Source organism: Protopterus annectens, chromosome 3.part0, assembly GCF_019279795.1.
Source record: "Protopterus annectens isolate FY-2018-M chromosome 3.part0, PAN1.0, whole genome shotgun sequence".
NCBI classification, from domain to species: Eukaryota; Metazoa; Chordata; order Ceratodontiformes; family Protopteridae; genus Protopterus; species Protopterus annectens.
Genome location: NC_056731.1, coordinates 1,249,634,943 through 1,249,652,236, shown reverse-complemented (window position 1 = coordinate 1,249,652,236; position 17,294 = coordinate 1,249,634,943). Strand labels below are relative to the sequence as shown.

Genomic DNA, 17,294 nt, shown 5'->3' with positions numbered 1-17,294 from the left:
ATCCCCTACTCTGGAATCTTATAGAAACTCACTAAACTAGGTATACATCCGTATGTGACAAGATGGGTTGCCAACTGACTCACTGACAGAACCCACACTGTGAATGTAGCAGACTCCAAGCCCAACATCAGACCAGTATTAAGTGGAGTACCACAGAGTTCAGTGGTGGGTCCTCTCCTGTTTGGTATCTACTTCTCTGACATACATGCTAACACAGAAGGTCTTTGGCTAATGAAGTTCGCAGATGACTGCAGACTAGGAGTCATACTCAACACTCCAAACAATGTGGACATCCTACAAAAGGGCCTCGCTGGGACAGATGACTAGTGTCAAAGCCATGGGCTGAAGCTGAAGGCCAGCAAGTGCATTGTCATACCTTTTGGTGAAAACTCTGTACCCATGAATTAACACATAGGCAGTAGTCAACTTAACATGAAAAGTGTGATAAGAGACCTTTGCACACAGGTGGACAGTAGTCTCTCCTTTGGTAATAACATCACCGAGTAGTCAGGAAATTCTTCTACTTGACACACCTCATCACAAAGGGTTTCTCATCCTGGGAAAATAGGTCATTGTTCCACTCTAGTCGTCACTCATTAGACCCATTATAGAGTACAATGACCCTATTGGTATGCACCTCAAAAGACATTTACAACAGCTGGAAAGGCCACACAACTACTTCACATAGAGGATTACCAATGTCAAACAGATGCCCTACACACACCATGTCATTAAACTGCAGATATACTCTATCGCATATCACCTACTCGGAGGCGATTGCTGCCTAACATATACAGTTATGTCACACCCAGAGCTTTTGGACATGCTCCACTTAAAGTTAACCCAATCCCTCTGAGATGCACGCTGTACAGACCTACACCTTGTCACCACAATAAACAACACATGCTGGAGGGATACATTCCGGTCCCAGATACTTCCTATACTGTGGCACTAACTACCTATCTATATCAAACAATGCTCCTCAGTAGCACTCTTCAAGTCAAATCTGGATGATTGGCAGGGAGATAGGGATTTCACACCAGGGATCACTTCTGTGGCTCTACTCGACAGTGGCATGGGAAATTAAAGTTCTTGGGTCAGGGTGGCAAAAGCCAGGGTAACTTTTGGCTAGGCTTCTATAGGCCCTAGGGCCAATAGCCTAGTACCTACCTTCAAATCTATGCATCTGTGATGGCATTACGTCTACCACCAGGTATTGGCCATGTAATACACATACTTCCAATAACACAACACACACTATGATGGCTTGCATCCTATCTGTCAATGCTGACCTGCACAGTTAATCTCTCTCTCTCTCTCTCTCTCTCTCTCTCTCTCTCTCTCTCTCTCTCTCTCTCTCTCTCTCTGTCTCTCTCTATCTCTCCCTCTCTCTCTCTCTCTACACTCTCTCTCTACACTCTCTCTCTCTACACTCACTCACACTCTCTCACTCTCACTGTCTCCAGTAAATGGATTGAGCTGCTCTGAATAGATTGCATCCTGGCTTTAGTAGGTGATGCACATGATCAGGTGATGGCCTCTGCACCAATCAGTGTCCTCCACTTCCTAACTGCATGCAGCTTGCTGTGTAGTACTTCCAATTACCAATGTCATGGCAACCAGCTACTATAACTCCCTACATCGTGTGGGCGTGGTCCATTTACCTTTTCTGTATGATGGATATCCTCCTCTGTGTGGGCATCAGTGTTACATACAGCAGGTAGCAATATCTTTTACAGCAGAACCAGCATACTCAGGCCAGCTACATATTCTTAGGAGTTTCCAGAACAACAGACAGAGTGTGAGTAGAGTTGTGTTATCCTTTGTATAGTACTGGTGTTACAGGGTGTGTGTGTCTGTACATATTAGTTAAACTTGGAATGCAGTCTGTCTGCATAGCTCTCAACTGTGAGCCTATCCTTTTGGTGGCCAGAACTGTGCCTATCATGTTTTGTCTGTCCACCGCACAGGTCCTGTGTCAGATATTTTACTGGCAGTATGTGTGTTGAGTGCTATCAGTACAAGGCTACAGCCATTGAACTTTCTAACATAAATCCCCTGACTAAGGGTATGTTGCAGACTATCCTGTAACACCAGCAACTTGCTGAGTGCATGGCAACAGTTGTCCAGATATGGGCCTGTGTTCTAGCATCTGCCTTACACCTACATACCAAGCTTTGTGTGGATATCAAGGGTGAGCTGACGTAAGGTATCTTGATGTACAGTACCATGCACTTCACCTATATTTGCATTACATACATTAAGTGAGTTTATGTAAGCCTTATGCCTTCTGCCATACAGCATGTTCTGTTTGTCAGTGGGCTTGTGATGGTGTTGGTTATGGCTTGTTATGTAACAGTTACATCCCATTTGGTCGACTGACGTCTTTACCACCTACTGAATCTGTACAGTGTGTACATGGGCTGCTGAACTGCACACTTGCATTATTACTGTTCATTGTTTGGTATCCTGGGGCCCAGTCTTTTACTATTGTCACATCTGCTGGGCTTGGCATGAACAGCAACAGTGGTCCTTTCCAGAATACTGTATTAGTACATCTGTTTTACATTTGCATTACCCTGTTTATATGGATGTCAGTGTCTGAACAGCTATATGACGTGGTATCTAGAACTGTTATAGTACACAAATAAAGGTGTTCCATTTATACAAACCTGGGTGTGGTGTTCTTTCCTATAACCTCTTTGTGGGTATATGTTGCAGGCAACAATTGTCATTTGTATAGGTGTCCCATACAGTGTCCAGGTGTTCAGGGGTTAATTTAGGCATAGTGGCTGTTCCATATTGTGTGCACCTTCTACATATGTATCAATGTACATATCCCTGAGTGTGTATGTGTAGTCACATGTATATCTATATGTACAACATATATATATATATATATATATATATATATATAAAACTATCTTGTATCTGCATATATGTGTCTGTGTATATTTATCCTGGGGCTGTTGATAGCTTCCACACTTTACATTTCCAATGGGAGCCAGACTGTACTGCATGATATGTTGGCATTACCAGCCTGACATTATATATATATATATATATATATATATATATATATATATATATATATATATATATATATACATATGTGTGTGTGTGTGTGTGTGTATATATATATATATATATATATATATATATATATATATATATATACATATATATATATATATATATATATATATATATATATATATATATATATAGCTACATATATAGAGATATATAAAGATATGACTGTAGATGTAGGCATTTGCATGTATATATATATATTCATATATATATTTAGATATTTATATCTATATGGAACTCCTTTCTTCACTTCTTTGTTAGCCAAACAGTATTCCTTCCTAGCCCTGTTCATTTTTTCCTGCACTCGTTTATTTTGATGACTTCCTGGAGTTGTGCATTCTACCACCAGTTTCCTTTATGTACCTTATTTCCATAACTGGCTAGGCTGCATATCTATTCTGTAGTCCCCACACATGCTGGTTTGAGGTGCTGCCATTCTTCTTCAACTTCACCCTCTTCTTGAGGTGTTAGAGGCCTGAGTAGTTCCTTGAATTGTTGTGCTTTTTCTCCACTCACCTCCCAGCTCTTCAGTCTGGTCTCTGTTGACCTTAGAGCCTTCCCTGACCAGTGATTGCAGCTGATTGTGCAATCAGTGTTTTATGCTGTGGGCCAACTAGGGATGACTTTGCAATTACTGATTCTTCTCCAGTGCCTTTTCTTTACTAAGATGAAGTCTACCTGAGTTGCATGCTGAAGACTAGAATGGTGTCTCCTTTTTTATTTCTTTTGCCTTACCCTTGTGGACCCAGGCAGCCCTCATATACTGTTTTATCTGTCCCAATATGTGGATTAAAGTCACCCATTATTTGCAGCATTTCATGTTGTCTTCCTTTATCTAGTAGGTCCTGCAATTATCTGAATGCACTCTTTTCCTCACTATCACAGCTCTGCTGTGGGGCATAGGCTGATATTATGAACTCTGCCTTATCATTAGGCTGGAGTCTGATTGCCATGAGTCTGTTACTAATTGTGATGACATCCCTCATTGTCTTCTGAAAGCTCTGCCACACCACAATTCCCACACCATTTCTATTTTGTCCTCCTCCTGAATAGTAGACTCTGGTTCCCAAGCCAAATGCCTTTGCTGCATTGCCCTTCCATCTTGTTGTCCATGTATATAGGATGTCTTCTCCTTACTTCCAAGCTGTGTCCTGTTAGCAAACTTATGTTGAATATAGCAATTCTTAGTTCATGTTTAGCAGGTTGATGGTTTCATGTCCAGCTTTCACTCAACAGAGCTATCCTAGGTAACCCACGGTCCAAGCAACTGGACACTGTCTGGCCAGTAGCTTATTGCTCCAGAGCTGCTGGGCTTTATGGCAGGCACATGATAGCCAAAAGGGGCACATACACCCCTCCTACCATTAGCATGGGTCCCTGCATAGGTCAGAGTAGGATGGGTCCTCGGCCCACTTATCACCAGAAAATACCCATGCCCATTTCGCTATATTAGTCAACATGACCGAATCACCCAAAACCATATTATACATCATCAAGTTGCTAGCCCTGTTACAGAACACAGTCTATGATCCATGTTCTCCTATCATGAGGATAGTGTGCATCACAGTAGATGCCCAAAGCAGCTGTTTTATATAGGACACCATGTAGAGTCTGTGCTGCTGTCCACAGCTCCATTCTTTGGTGAGTCTGAGATGGGAATACTCAGCATGTTTTTTTGGAGGTGGGAGGAACCCCGCAGTGATAAATGGGGAACATGCAAACTCCAAACAGGCATTGGCCGGGATCAGGATAGAACCTTGTATCTTGTGTATGGGAGGTGAAAAGATTAACCATTTTGTTAACTGCTCTCTAAAGTAGTAATTGTTTTGGTTATAAATTAAGCCATCATTTTCTCAATACAATGATTTAATAGGTAATAACATTTGTTGTTTAGGATTTGATGTGTGAGTTTTCAAGAATTTTGGATGCCTGGATCATCTATGTTTTATCAAAATGAACAAAAGAAAAATCTAACGGCTTGGTTTTGATCAAATCTCTCAATGTAGCTGGATCATTGCGGGTAAGAAGGCTATACTTCTGGAGCTGAGGAAAGTGCAGGAGAGTTATATAAGATAAGGTCTTGGAGGTTTGGGCCTGAAGTAAGGGAAAGTAAGAAAGACCTGAATGAAACAATTATTAGATGTACAGGTGAACCAGTTTATACTTGAATAATTAAAGAGTCCTAATAAAATTATGTTCAGCTTAGCTGCTGACAAGGGGAGCCTGTTTAGATATTTGGTATGTTCCTCTGGGGGCACATAAAGGGGCCTATAATTGCCAATAAAGTAAACATACATCACTAAATCAAAGCTGAAGCAAGTTGTTATAATGCACATAAGTATAAGTATCCGTAATAAATATGGATATGACCCCATTGCTACTTGTGGTCCGAAACAAATGATAGGAGGTGAACTCCAGTAAAGAATTAATGTTTTCCTTGATTGGAAATGGGTTTTCAGTATCTGTAGAGATGAATATGTCCTCCAGGTTAAGGAAAGTTTCAAAGTCAGACATTTTGACGCTCTGGCTTATGTCGTGAGCAGAACTACCTTGACACTTAACAGACCAGAATTTGTAAGATTAGAATGTCTTGGAATTTTGTTTTGCCTACAAAGGGACTATGGGGTGAAAATGTTTTCTTATATGTATGCCAAAGATCAGGTGCAGCCCATCCCTGACTAAGCAGGAAGGACTGTCTGTTGTGTTCTCCAAGGCTGTCATAAAATGGATCCCCAAGAATGACATCACTTACATAGGTAAGTGGTCACTTGGCATTCAAGTATCATTGTAGGGAAGGGCAAAATGTTAATCAACACAAGATATTTCCCTACTTAAATCACATGATACAACTTCCAGCAAGTCTCACTGCATCTCCGTTAATGTGGAATCCCTAAGATCATTAACTTTAACATGAGCAACATCAAGGTCATACTCATATTTTGGGTGATTCAGGGCATGGGGTCCCTTGGGTCCTGTTGACATTCCTAATCTTAACACCTGAGAGACAAGTGACAGCCATCTTTCCTTTCCTTTCCTTTCCTTTGTCAGTTTGATGAGTGTAGAGACTGGATGTCTGACAACAGTGTCACCAATAACTAGAATATCTGAGTCTATTTCAATTTCTCAAAAGACCAAATTGTTGAAATCCATATAGTCGAAAATTTGGTTTGTTGAACTGTTCTGACTTAGATTGTAGCACAGTAGGGTCTTGGACTTTGCCCTTTTCCTACTGTAATGTGACCTTAGAGTCGGTATATCTAATTAGCAGGGAATGTGGAATACCTTCCATAAACATTGTTTGTGTTGTTGGTGTGTGCCATGTTGCTTTATATTAGTTTTCTGAATAACTACATTGTCGACCAGATGGTTTCAACCATATGGGTTTTGACAATGTGATTTTTTGATAAACTGACATAGATTTGAGTATCTCTGGTATTATTAATTATTTTTGGTTTAGAATTTTTCTGCCTGAAGGATGCTGCCTTTTTATCTTCATGATTCTGATAAGGTGACAGAAGACCTGGATCTCTGTGTACCTATATGGCTAGTATGTTTATTTTAAGTATGAAGCTATATGTGGCCGAGGCACTCTATCAGCTGTCTTAGAGAACTTTGGAAGTTTGTTCTTCCTAACTTGTTATATGTGAGTTTATATCTTCTGTCAAGATCCAAGAGATCTGTCTCCAATTTTTGTACATAAATGCATCTCTCTCACAGATGGAATTTGCATTAGGTAATAAGAGTTTATTGTTAGAAAAAGGTAGTAGTTGCTACCCTCCCACATTGTGCCTGGGAAGATTGTGCTGGCCAATGAAACATACCTAAAGGTCTGTAAATCCATAATTCCTGGCTAGATAAGTAAAATGTTTGGGAGTAACAAAAGGTTGATTGCTTAGGTAGGACTGGACAGCAGCAGATTATAGATTAGCTCACTACTGCTGCAGTGGTAAGGTTAGGCTAGTAAGAGAGGCAAGGAAAGTTGGTGGCGGATATGAGTGAAAATAAGATCCTCCCACATGCAGCCTCAGAAACCTTAACAGCTCACCAACCTACAAGCTTCCAAAACAAAGTTTCAGTGGACAGACTAACATTTCTCAATTTTGGGTCCCAAATTATAGAACCCCCCTACCCCATGTTAAAAAAATAACTTCCTGTTCTCATTTCTGATCTTAGCTTAAAGCTCTTCTTAAACTGGCAGCCAAATGTCAATTTCACCCCTCCAACAACATTACCTGACCACTTCTACAATCACCTGCCATTTCTCACCTTCTTTCCCCATCCTAACCCTAACAGGTAGCCACCATGTATATCCCTTGGCAATTGTACATAAATGTATACAACTAACTACATATATATATATATATATATATATATATATATATATATATATATATATACACACACACACACACACACACACACACACACATATATATATATGACTTACTGTCAAAATCTTGATCGACATTCCTGAGTTCGCTGAACCTACATTCAACATTTTATATGATACTCTGCCATCATCTGCTATAAATGTTTCTGTTTACTGTTCTTTTTTTCTTTTAACTCTTTATACTTATAACTATACAATCTACTGTATTTTTCTATTTGCCATGCTGAGCCTGAAATTGGTCAGTTGTAATCAATGTTCTACCACATTTAATAAATTCGAATAAATAAATAAAAGCAAGATGAAAACAGAAAATAAGACTAAAGATATAATAATATAATGCTACCACTTAGAGGTATATCAAAAAGGGGACTGTATTAAATGTATAATTTAGGTGTAGAAGTATTAGTTGAATAATAACACTAACAAATGGTATGACTACAGGAAGCACAACATCACACTGAGTTATGGAATAGCAGTGAAGTAGTCACTAGTACAAATAAACTACATTAAGAACCAGTGAACATCATAAATAAGCATATTGGGCAAAGCAGCAGACAGTGAGAAGCCAATGAGCTCATATCACCTAAATATTGAGACAGCAAATGAATATGCTTCAGCAGGTATTATAATGGGGTTCATTTAATAAGGTAAAAACAATAAACATACACTGAATATCCAAAATACGTGAAAATGAATGCTGTTAGAAGTGAAACAATTAAACTTTCTACAATGACTTGCGTTGATAATAGTCCCTTATCTGGTGTAGTAGAACAGGAAAATATGTTTAGACACCGGGGTTATACGGCTGAATTCTTTGACTTTAATACTAAAAACCATATTAGAAAGAAGGCATCTGAAATATGATCCTATTCTGAAACATGTCTGGCATGAAATAGATAACAATATTAAGCCAAGTGGTCACAGTTCGGCAGTGTATGTCACATACAACTTTGCATCAAAGGTATTGTTAAAAAATCATAGAACATTTTAATGAAAAGTATTGTGTAAGGCTGTTGAAAAAGTTTATCAATAAAGGGGCACCTAATTTAAAAGAATTTCTTGAGAAAAGGGAATCTAGGATGCATGTTAGCACTATGTTGGTTATAATTAAGCCAAGGAGAACTTATAAATGTGGTGAATGCATTTTTGCAGGTTTATTTGTAAAGGCCCAGTAATGTATTTTAGTTATTGAACAGAACTCTTAGAATAGAATATAACACCACTTTTGTAGTTATTGCTAAGTATTCTGTATGCAAAAATTTTTATGCTGACAAAATAAGGGGGTGGGTTAAGCCAACATATGTACACATAAATTTACTTCATGAATAGTGCTTTTTGCAAACACTCCACTTGCTGCAGCATTTATAGATGCAATTACTTTTGAGAGATATTCACCATTCAGATATCGGTGACAATATAGTCAACAAAGATGCCCTCATTGACATAGTAGAAGCAGATTTTTGCTTTATAAGCATACATATTTTTATTCTTAATGTGCTCAGTCAGGTTTAAAACTAACTTGTTTACACAATCATTTTGACTGTTTTTTTTTCTCATTAAACATGTAATAATGCTTTCTGATATAAAAACTCCAGCAACAAGATCATGTCAAATATAAGTAGCCATTAAGGAAACAACATTGCAGTATGGAGATGTAATAGTTCACTGATTCACTAAATTTTATGTGGAGACATCACCATCAGTAATATACATATATTGTAAAATGGAATGTGTTAATTTATTGAAGGCAGCTTGGCCAAATGCAATCAACTGAAACTATTTAGCTGAGGTACTTTGGTCAATACTGGACAATTCTCTTTTCTCCATTGCTGTGCAGCCTTGGTGTAGGTGTATTTAAGTTGGGTAGAGCAGGGGATATCCCCACATGGAGGTTACAGGGAGACTTGCCCCACGATTAAAAAAAAAATTACTTACTTTTCCCAAGAGTACTTCCAGCAAGATCTCTTCTGTTGATCTGTGTTTGAAAGAACTACCACCAATCTGTCTACATGTATCTTTGTAAAATAGGCAGCAGACTTAAAGGAAGCACAATCAAATTAAAGAAAACGTTAATGATGACATAGATAAGTGCTTTTGTCTACTGAATGTAGGCTTCATCAGATAAAATACAACTGCATTAGTGCACATTTAAAACATCTGCTAAATCACATAATTAGGAACAGGACAAGAATATTTAAAGGGACCATACCTAAAACCATCACATAATATGAAGATGAACAAAAACATAACAATAGAATAAAATATCATTTCACATATCATACCTGATTTAGTGGGTATTAATATAAGTTTACATATAATCAGATTAATTACTATATTAATAAAATATTAATAGTATTAATATACGTTTATATTAAATTAGATTAATACAACTATCTAGCAAGTGAAAGACTGTCCATGAAGGTACAAAATAAAGATAAAATTGACAAAGATGCATTTGTAACTGCACAAAAAGATTAAATACAGTGAAGGGAAGCAACAAATACCAATCACAGAGTGAAAATGGATGCAGATAAGACAAAGATATATCAAACAAGCTTGGTGAACATAATGGTCAAGGTCTTAACCTGATAGACACAAGGTGTGGGATTTTATTTGCAACTGGGATAATTGGCTAAATTTAAAATGGCCCAGAAGGACAGTTAGCCTATTATTAAACTATGAATCTATGAATTTGCCTGTTTTATTTATCTACAACAACTAGAAAGGCTGGAGAAATACCTCACAAAGAAGATTACCGGCCTCAAACAGATGCCCTACGCAGACCTTCTCAAAAAACTCCAGCTTTACTCTGTCGCATATCGCCTACTCAGAGGCGATCTCTGCCTAACATACAGAGCTATGTCAAACCCAGAGCTGTTGGACAAGCTCCACTTAAAGAAATCCTAATCCCACTGAGCTACATGCTCTAGGGACCTAAACCTTGTCACCACAATAAACATAACATGCTGAAGGGATAGATTCCTGTCCCAGAAACTTCCTATACTCTGGAACAAACTACCTATCTATATCAAACAAAGCTCCTCATTAGCACTCGTCAAGAAAAATCTTGATGATTGGATGGGAGATAGGAAATTCACCCCGGGGACCACTTCTGTGGCTCTGTTCGACAGGGGCACAGGAAAATAATTTTATTGGGTGGCAAAAGCCAGGGTACCTTTTTGGCTAGGGTATATAAGCCCTAGGGTCAATAGCCTAGTACCTACCTATGAATCTATGAAAAGTGTTTAAATACAGAAAAGGGATTTACAGTGATACAAATAGTTGTTTCCCTGAGAAGTGATGAGATTAATAACATGTGCATTATATTCACGTCCACCCACATGAATCCGGAGTAAACAAAATGCAATAGAGTGGTAATATGTAACATGAAAGAAGTTACTTCTAAGCTGCAAAGCAAATCAGTTTTAAAATAAAAAATATTCATTTTAACACTTTTAATGAGCTAGTATTCAAAGCCATTATATTTAATAGAAACTTTTGAATGGAAGAACAGTTTGAATGTATTGTGTTTTTTAATATGACGTTTGCAGAAGTGAGATAATTTTACTCTGATTAGCTTATAGAACAAAAGAATAAACTTAAATTTAATGTTTTTGACAGGTCTTACAAACTTCTGAACATTCTCAGAATTTTTATCACAGCTTGACAATTTATGAGATTTATATACACACACACACACACACACACACACACATATATATATATATATATATATATATATATATATATATATATATATATATCAAACTTGGAGAGTTAGATGAAGGATTATATCAGAGATAATCATTGCCTCTCTCTAGCTTGTTTAAAATGTCCCAGATTGTTTGTTTTAGATTTGCTACATCATATTTTTCAATGAACATGAAGTATGATGCTGTTCCTATGACACTGGTATAGTTTATGGAGGTTTGCAACTGGATTAAAGATTAGGGTGATATACGTAGTTTTGTCAGTGTATGCAGAAATACAATTTTCTTTTTCCTCAGTTATTTTAATTAAGTCTGCAATATTAGCATAAACTTTATAAAGTTGAATGGACATTATTTTTTTTCTGTCACAATCTAGAGTGGAGAATGCATATCAGTTAGACCAGTCACAGGAAGGATTAAACAATCTTGTTAGTTAAAACTGAGAACCCCCCCCCCCCCCCCCCAGGATGGCTTGCATCTTTTTGGTCTAACTTTATTTTCAGGAACAGGAACTATAAGAAACTTGTTTTTTATCACTGTTTTGTCTTCAGATCCTAATTGTGTTTGCTTCCATAGAAGAAAATGGTTTTACAAGCAGGGTGATGTAGTTTAAATATTGAGTTAAAATAAGTAAAGTTTAGCATAATAGCATCAATAACTATGCCAAATAATTCAGAAAAAGTAATAAGAATAAATCTGGATTTTATTTTTTTCAGAAATGGCAGTCTCATTCAGGGTAGAACTTCATTTTGATGCTTTCATCTTGAAAAATATGAGTTCTCCAAAAACAGCAAAGCTGTGAAAATGCTTCCTTTAACTTTACAAACGTCATAAGATGAAAAGCATGTGATAAAAATCCATGTGAAAAAGACCAGTCATATATTTAAAACCCAGCCTCCTTTTAAAAAACACAAACTTCTTGAAACAGTGAAAAATAAATTAGTACATCAAACAAAAATCTTGCTGACTTCATCTTAAGAATACAACCAATACTATTTAACTAATTAATTCTCGGGCAATAGCTGACATTGAGTCTGAGCTGACAATATGGCCCTTGGTATTCCAGGAAAGTTTAACTCCCCTAACCTGAAGTCATATTAATTTTTTCTAGTACCATTGTAATCTTGGAAAAATTATTACAACAACCAGAATGTTTACTTAATATGTTGTTATTATAACCCTCTGTGATGTTAAGTATATAGCAATATATTTTTTGCAGTGTGTTCCATTTTTGCAATGTAGAATGCGTCATAACTTGAGCAACTTAATAAGCAGACAACTGCTTTAGTGCCACAGCCTGCTCTGACATGTCTATGTTGTAACCTTCAGGAGTGGTTGATACTTTGTTATAGCATTCTATATATAAAACACTGCAAAGTTATAATTGTAACCCATATCCAATCAATTTGATATACAACTGGTTATTCAATCATACACAAACTGTATCTGTGAAGAGTTGCTAGGTCTGTTGGCCTGTTACTTTGGGTATTCCTCAGGGATTTGTACTTGGTGCTTTTATTTTAAATCCATCTTTTCAACGTCACTCATAAATTATGCATTTTAGGTTAATAAAACAGAGATGATTATAAAACTGGGTTTGTACTAACATTGAATTAGAGTTTTCACAGATTAATGCCTTATTGAGTGAATTCTTTGTACTGTTTAAGAAATGTGCACTTCAGCTTAGTACAGAAAAATATGAGGAATTATATTTTGGTAATTTGCAACTAAGGCAATCTCTGTTTTAAATGGGATTATTAGGTGTGATAAGTAAATATAAAGATCACTGTACAGTTATAAATAAAAGTTTTTCATTTCATAAACATGTCATATCTATTCATAGTAAAACACTTTGCTGCATGGGAATGATGTTGAAATCCTTGTCTATAAAAGTTGAACAAAAATGGTATAATGATATGTTACATATATAAGATCTCTTTTGGAGAATAATACTTAATTTTGTGTCTATACTAATAAAAATTGCTCATGTTAGAATCTGCACACTTTCATTAAATGAATATCATCATTTAAGGACATGAATTATTCTGACAGATGTTGCAAATTAAATGTATATACTCTTCATTATAGATATTTTGAGGAAATGTTATTTCATCCTTTAAGGCTTTAGATAATGAATTTATACAGACATTATTGAATGTATCTATCTATGAGAGATCTCTACCTCATAAGCAACTTGGCATTAACTTTTTTCTTACATAACATCACACTTCCTTGAAGAGTAAATATATTTAACAATTACAGTTCCTAAGACTTATCCCAATCAATTAGACGATGCAGAAAAATTTAAAGAAATTCAAAAGAGGTTTGGATAAGTGGCTGAAAGATAAAATATTCAATTTTCATTTTATGGAGTCTATAGGGGTTGTATAGCATAATGGTTAAGGGTGTTTAGCTTACAAATACAAAATACAGGGCTTGATTCTTACCTCTAGTTATTAACTAAACTTGTGATAATTTGCTGACTAATAGCCCCATATTTACCTAGAAGATTGAAAATATAACTTATGAACTTATTACATTTAATCTCTGCATACTTGGGTTTGATTAGGATGCCTAATAAAACCATAAGTTATTTTTGGTACTATTTTGCTGCAAGTCCGAGATAGTTTTTTAATTCCTGTTTCTGAGATAATATATTCATTGTTCTCTGTTGTATATTGTTGCAGCCGGCAATTACTTAGTCTGCTTAGTATTTTTAGTATTATTTGTTAAGTTGTCTCCATACATTCCTGCTCAGAAATCAACTGTTTAGTTAATAGTTATGGCATATCATTGAGGGGTACCTTTTCTGCAATAATGTTGCTATCTAATCAGTCTTGCTGCTTGCCTGTATTAGAATTCTTTTTCCTATCTATTCTCAGATTATTTCAGGTCCCTTGACAATAAATAAATACTTGTACCTACACGGCTGTCAGTCACCACCAAGTACCAGTATCTGCATTGGCTTGGATGTTTCCTCAGTTTTGTGGTGATCTTTCACCATTATCAGTCATAAGATTCCTTGTCATTCCCTGTCCTTCCATGGAAGATGCTGAAGAGCTTTCATGCTTTAAAGCAGCATATGGCAATTATAAAGGACAACCACATTGTTAGAACATATCATAAATGACTGGAAAACAATCAGCTGATTTATAAATCACTGACATATCTAAACAACACCCATTCTAGTCAAATTATACTGGCTATGTTAAGTATGGTTCAGTTTCCATCAAAATGCAAAGAGCCAGGTGTAAAAATGAAAAGGTAACAACCTTTTGGGTAATTGGCATGAATGGAACATATGAACAAAGAAGAGAAAATAGTTAATCATGTGAGCAGAAAAGACTAAATAAAATAAAAACTAATTTTGACTTGAGCACTAATATCTGGATTTGCTGAAGTAACTTATTTAAGATGTAGAAAGTAAATAAAAAATATATATTGAGGTTAGATCTGTTTAAAAATACCATGAGCTCCTGGCAATATTACTTGTTATCTGAGTAACATTTCAGGAACTAAAGTGTATGTAATCAACAAAGTTCAAAGTTACTCAGGTATGTTTTACAGATGTGTTAGCTTTGTAATCAAATCCATCTATGTATTTATTTGTTTATTTATTTGAATTTCTTAAACACATTAGAGCACTAATCAAAAAGGACCAATTTTAGTGTTAGCCCATGTAAAAAGAAAATGCAAAATGTACAACAATTGTCTTACCTCAATATGGTCAATATCTGTGGAATCTGAAATAAAAATGTTATGGATAAATTCTGGGAGGAGTGGTTGAATTCAGATTGACTGGAAATACATTACTTGTCATAAATATACTTTACCTATGGTCAATGTTGACATATAATACTTCACTGAGAACATACATGGTTTCAGTCCAAGGTCAAAAGAACATGCATCAATGTGGCAAAATCAAGATAAATCAAGGATATAAAGCTTTTTGCCAAAGGTTACCATTTTCTGGGGAGCAGACTGGATGAGTACTGCCTGATACTAATGCATTGTAGTGTGCTATTTGCAACAACAAGCAAGTGCCGTAGAATCATCATGTGGTCACTACAGAATGCAGGTCTCGTTTTTTTTGTGTATCGTGGTCTCTATGTAATATATATTCAGTAATTTCCTGGGTTTTCTATCTTTAGTTTGAAGCACAGTACTTTGATCATCAGGGTATAGCACACAGAGTAACACACATCCACTTTGGAGACTCTCACAAATAATGAAAAGCCAAACATCAGAACTTAAAAGTAAATACATAAAGCTACACTATATAGCTGAAGCAACAGTAGCACTTAAGTAAATAAATGCAGGAGCATTCCAACAGTTCCATGGCAGCATAGTAGTTCCCAACCGTGCCTTCAAATGAAAGCATCACTGCTTCATTTCTGCCAGTTGGATTTTTTGTCAGTAGTGCAAATCGAAAGTCTGACAGTGTTTGCCTAGTATTTACATTTTACTTTTGATGTTTGGCTTTTTGTTATCTGTGAGAGTTGCTGATGTAGACATTTCGTATGATACCCACATGACTGGTGCTATGCTTCAATCTAAAGTAACATTTTCAATTTCCTGATTAAGGAGGATACTGTGACATTTGAAGTCAGACTAAATAAGTCCTGCAATACAACATGGTTTTCATGGATAATGTAATCAGCTAAATATGCAGTTTATTTAATTTATTTTCAATATTTTTATATGGCATGCTTTTGAGTGTTGAATGTGAAAACATGGCAATAGAAAATCAGCTGTCTCCCACTATGATTTCTACTGCCAACAAAATACTTTTTCTGCCATGTGATAGAATATTCTGCATAAATAGACCCACAATCCATATCAGATATCAGAATACAATTTAGTTTAATAATTTCATAACTCTAGAAAGATAATTTGTAAAATCAACAAGAGTGAATAAAGTATAGCTCAGGATATACTCACGATTTATCTCAAACACACAGGTGCACACACAAGTATGTGCATACACTGATATGTGCATGTCACTTACAGACACAGACAGACACACACACACACACACACACACACACACAGACATATACACACACACACACACACACACACACACACACACACACACACACACACACACACACATGCACAACATACACACAAATGCATATGCAAAAAACATTATATGAAAGTTGGATTTTAACTGTTTTTTAATGTGCAATCAATTTTACACAGAGTAAATTAAACTGTGAGCCCTAAATATGATCTAAATATTATGAAACTTAAAATATGTGTGTAATTTGAAAAAGAGGTACTGAATGAATCAAATGAACTGAGAATATAAAATGCGATGGTAGATACCGTCTTTGGGTTCAGAAAAATTATGTTTTTTTGGTGGGTATGTATTATCATATTTTTTTTCCTAATACTTAATTTATTTAATTTAGTATTAAAGGGAGATGTGCAGACTCCACATTGAAGGCACCCCAGATTGGAACCAAATCTTTGAAGCAAATGCTATGAGACACTACTGTTAACATTCTAACTTAAATTCTTTCAGTCATCAATTCATGATGGAGACATCTATTCCTGTCAGTGTCATTTATGGAAAATAATATTAAATGAGGACAACTATGACTTACCTACTGAAAAATCACACAGAGCTAGACTTAAAAGGTATAAATTAGTTTGAGTTCTAAGTCTTGCATCCACTACAAATGCAAGAAAAACCAAAGCATTTCCAAATATTATCAAAGCTGCTGCAGTCGCCATCATTACAGCTAGAACCACTAACGTGACACCAGTGAAGTGAGGAAGAAGATCAGTTTCAGGATACAGATTATCATGTGAATCTGAAGTGGGTTTGGAGAGTTCAGTAAAGTTGCTCAAGTTAAAAATGTCAGTTACAGCTTCCATAACAGCTAATGTAAGTGATGCAGTATTCAACACGTTCGCTAATATGTCCTTTTTTTATCTATACAACCTGTATAATTGTTCAGTTGTATACAATATGTATGTTTTCAGCTAAGAATACGTAAGTCTGAGTCACTACATCTTATCCATGTTCTTAACCCTAATATCTTCTTACTCCAGTCACAAGATTCTCCTTTATAATGGATCTGTTTGTTTGT

The 17,294-nt window shown here is 36.0% G+C and overlaps 1 protein-coding gene across 1 annotated transcript in view; it reads right to left on the bottom strand.

The window, feature by feature from the left end:
* LOC122797040 (histamine H3 receptor-like) overlaps window positions 1-17,079 on the bottom strand; it is a 223,934-nt gene extending 206,855 nt beyond the window's left edge. The window contains exon 1 of the mRNA XM_044065814.1: window positions 16,806-17,079. Coding sequence (XP_043921749.1) covers window positions 16,806-17,079 — 274 coding nt within the window. The remainder of the gene's footprint in view (window positions 1-16,805) is intronic.
* Between the last annotated feature and the right edge of the window lie 215 nt (window positions 17,080-17,294).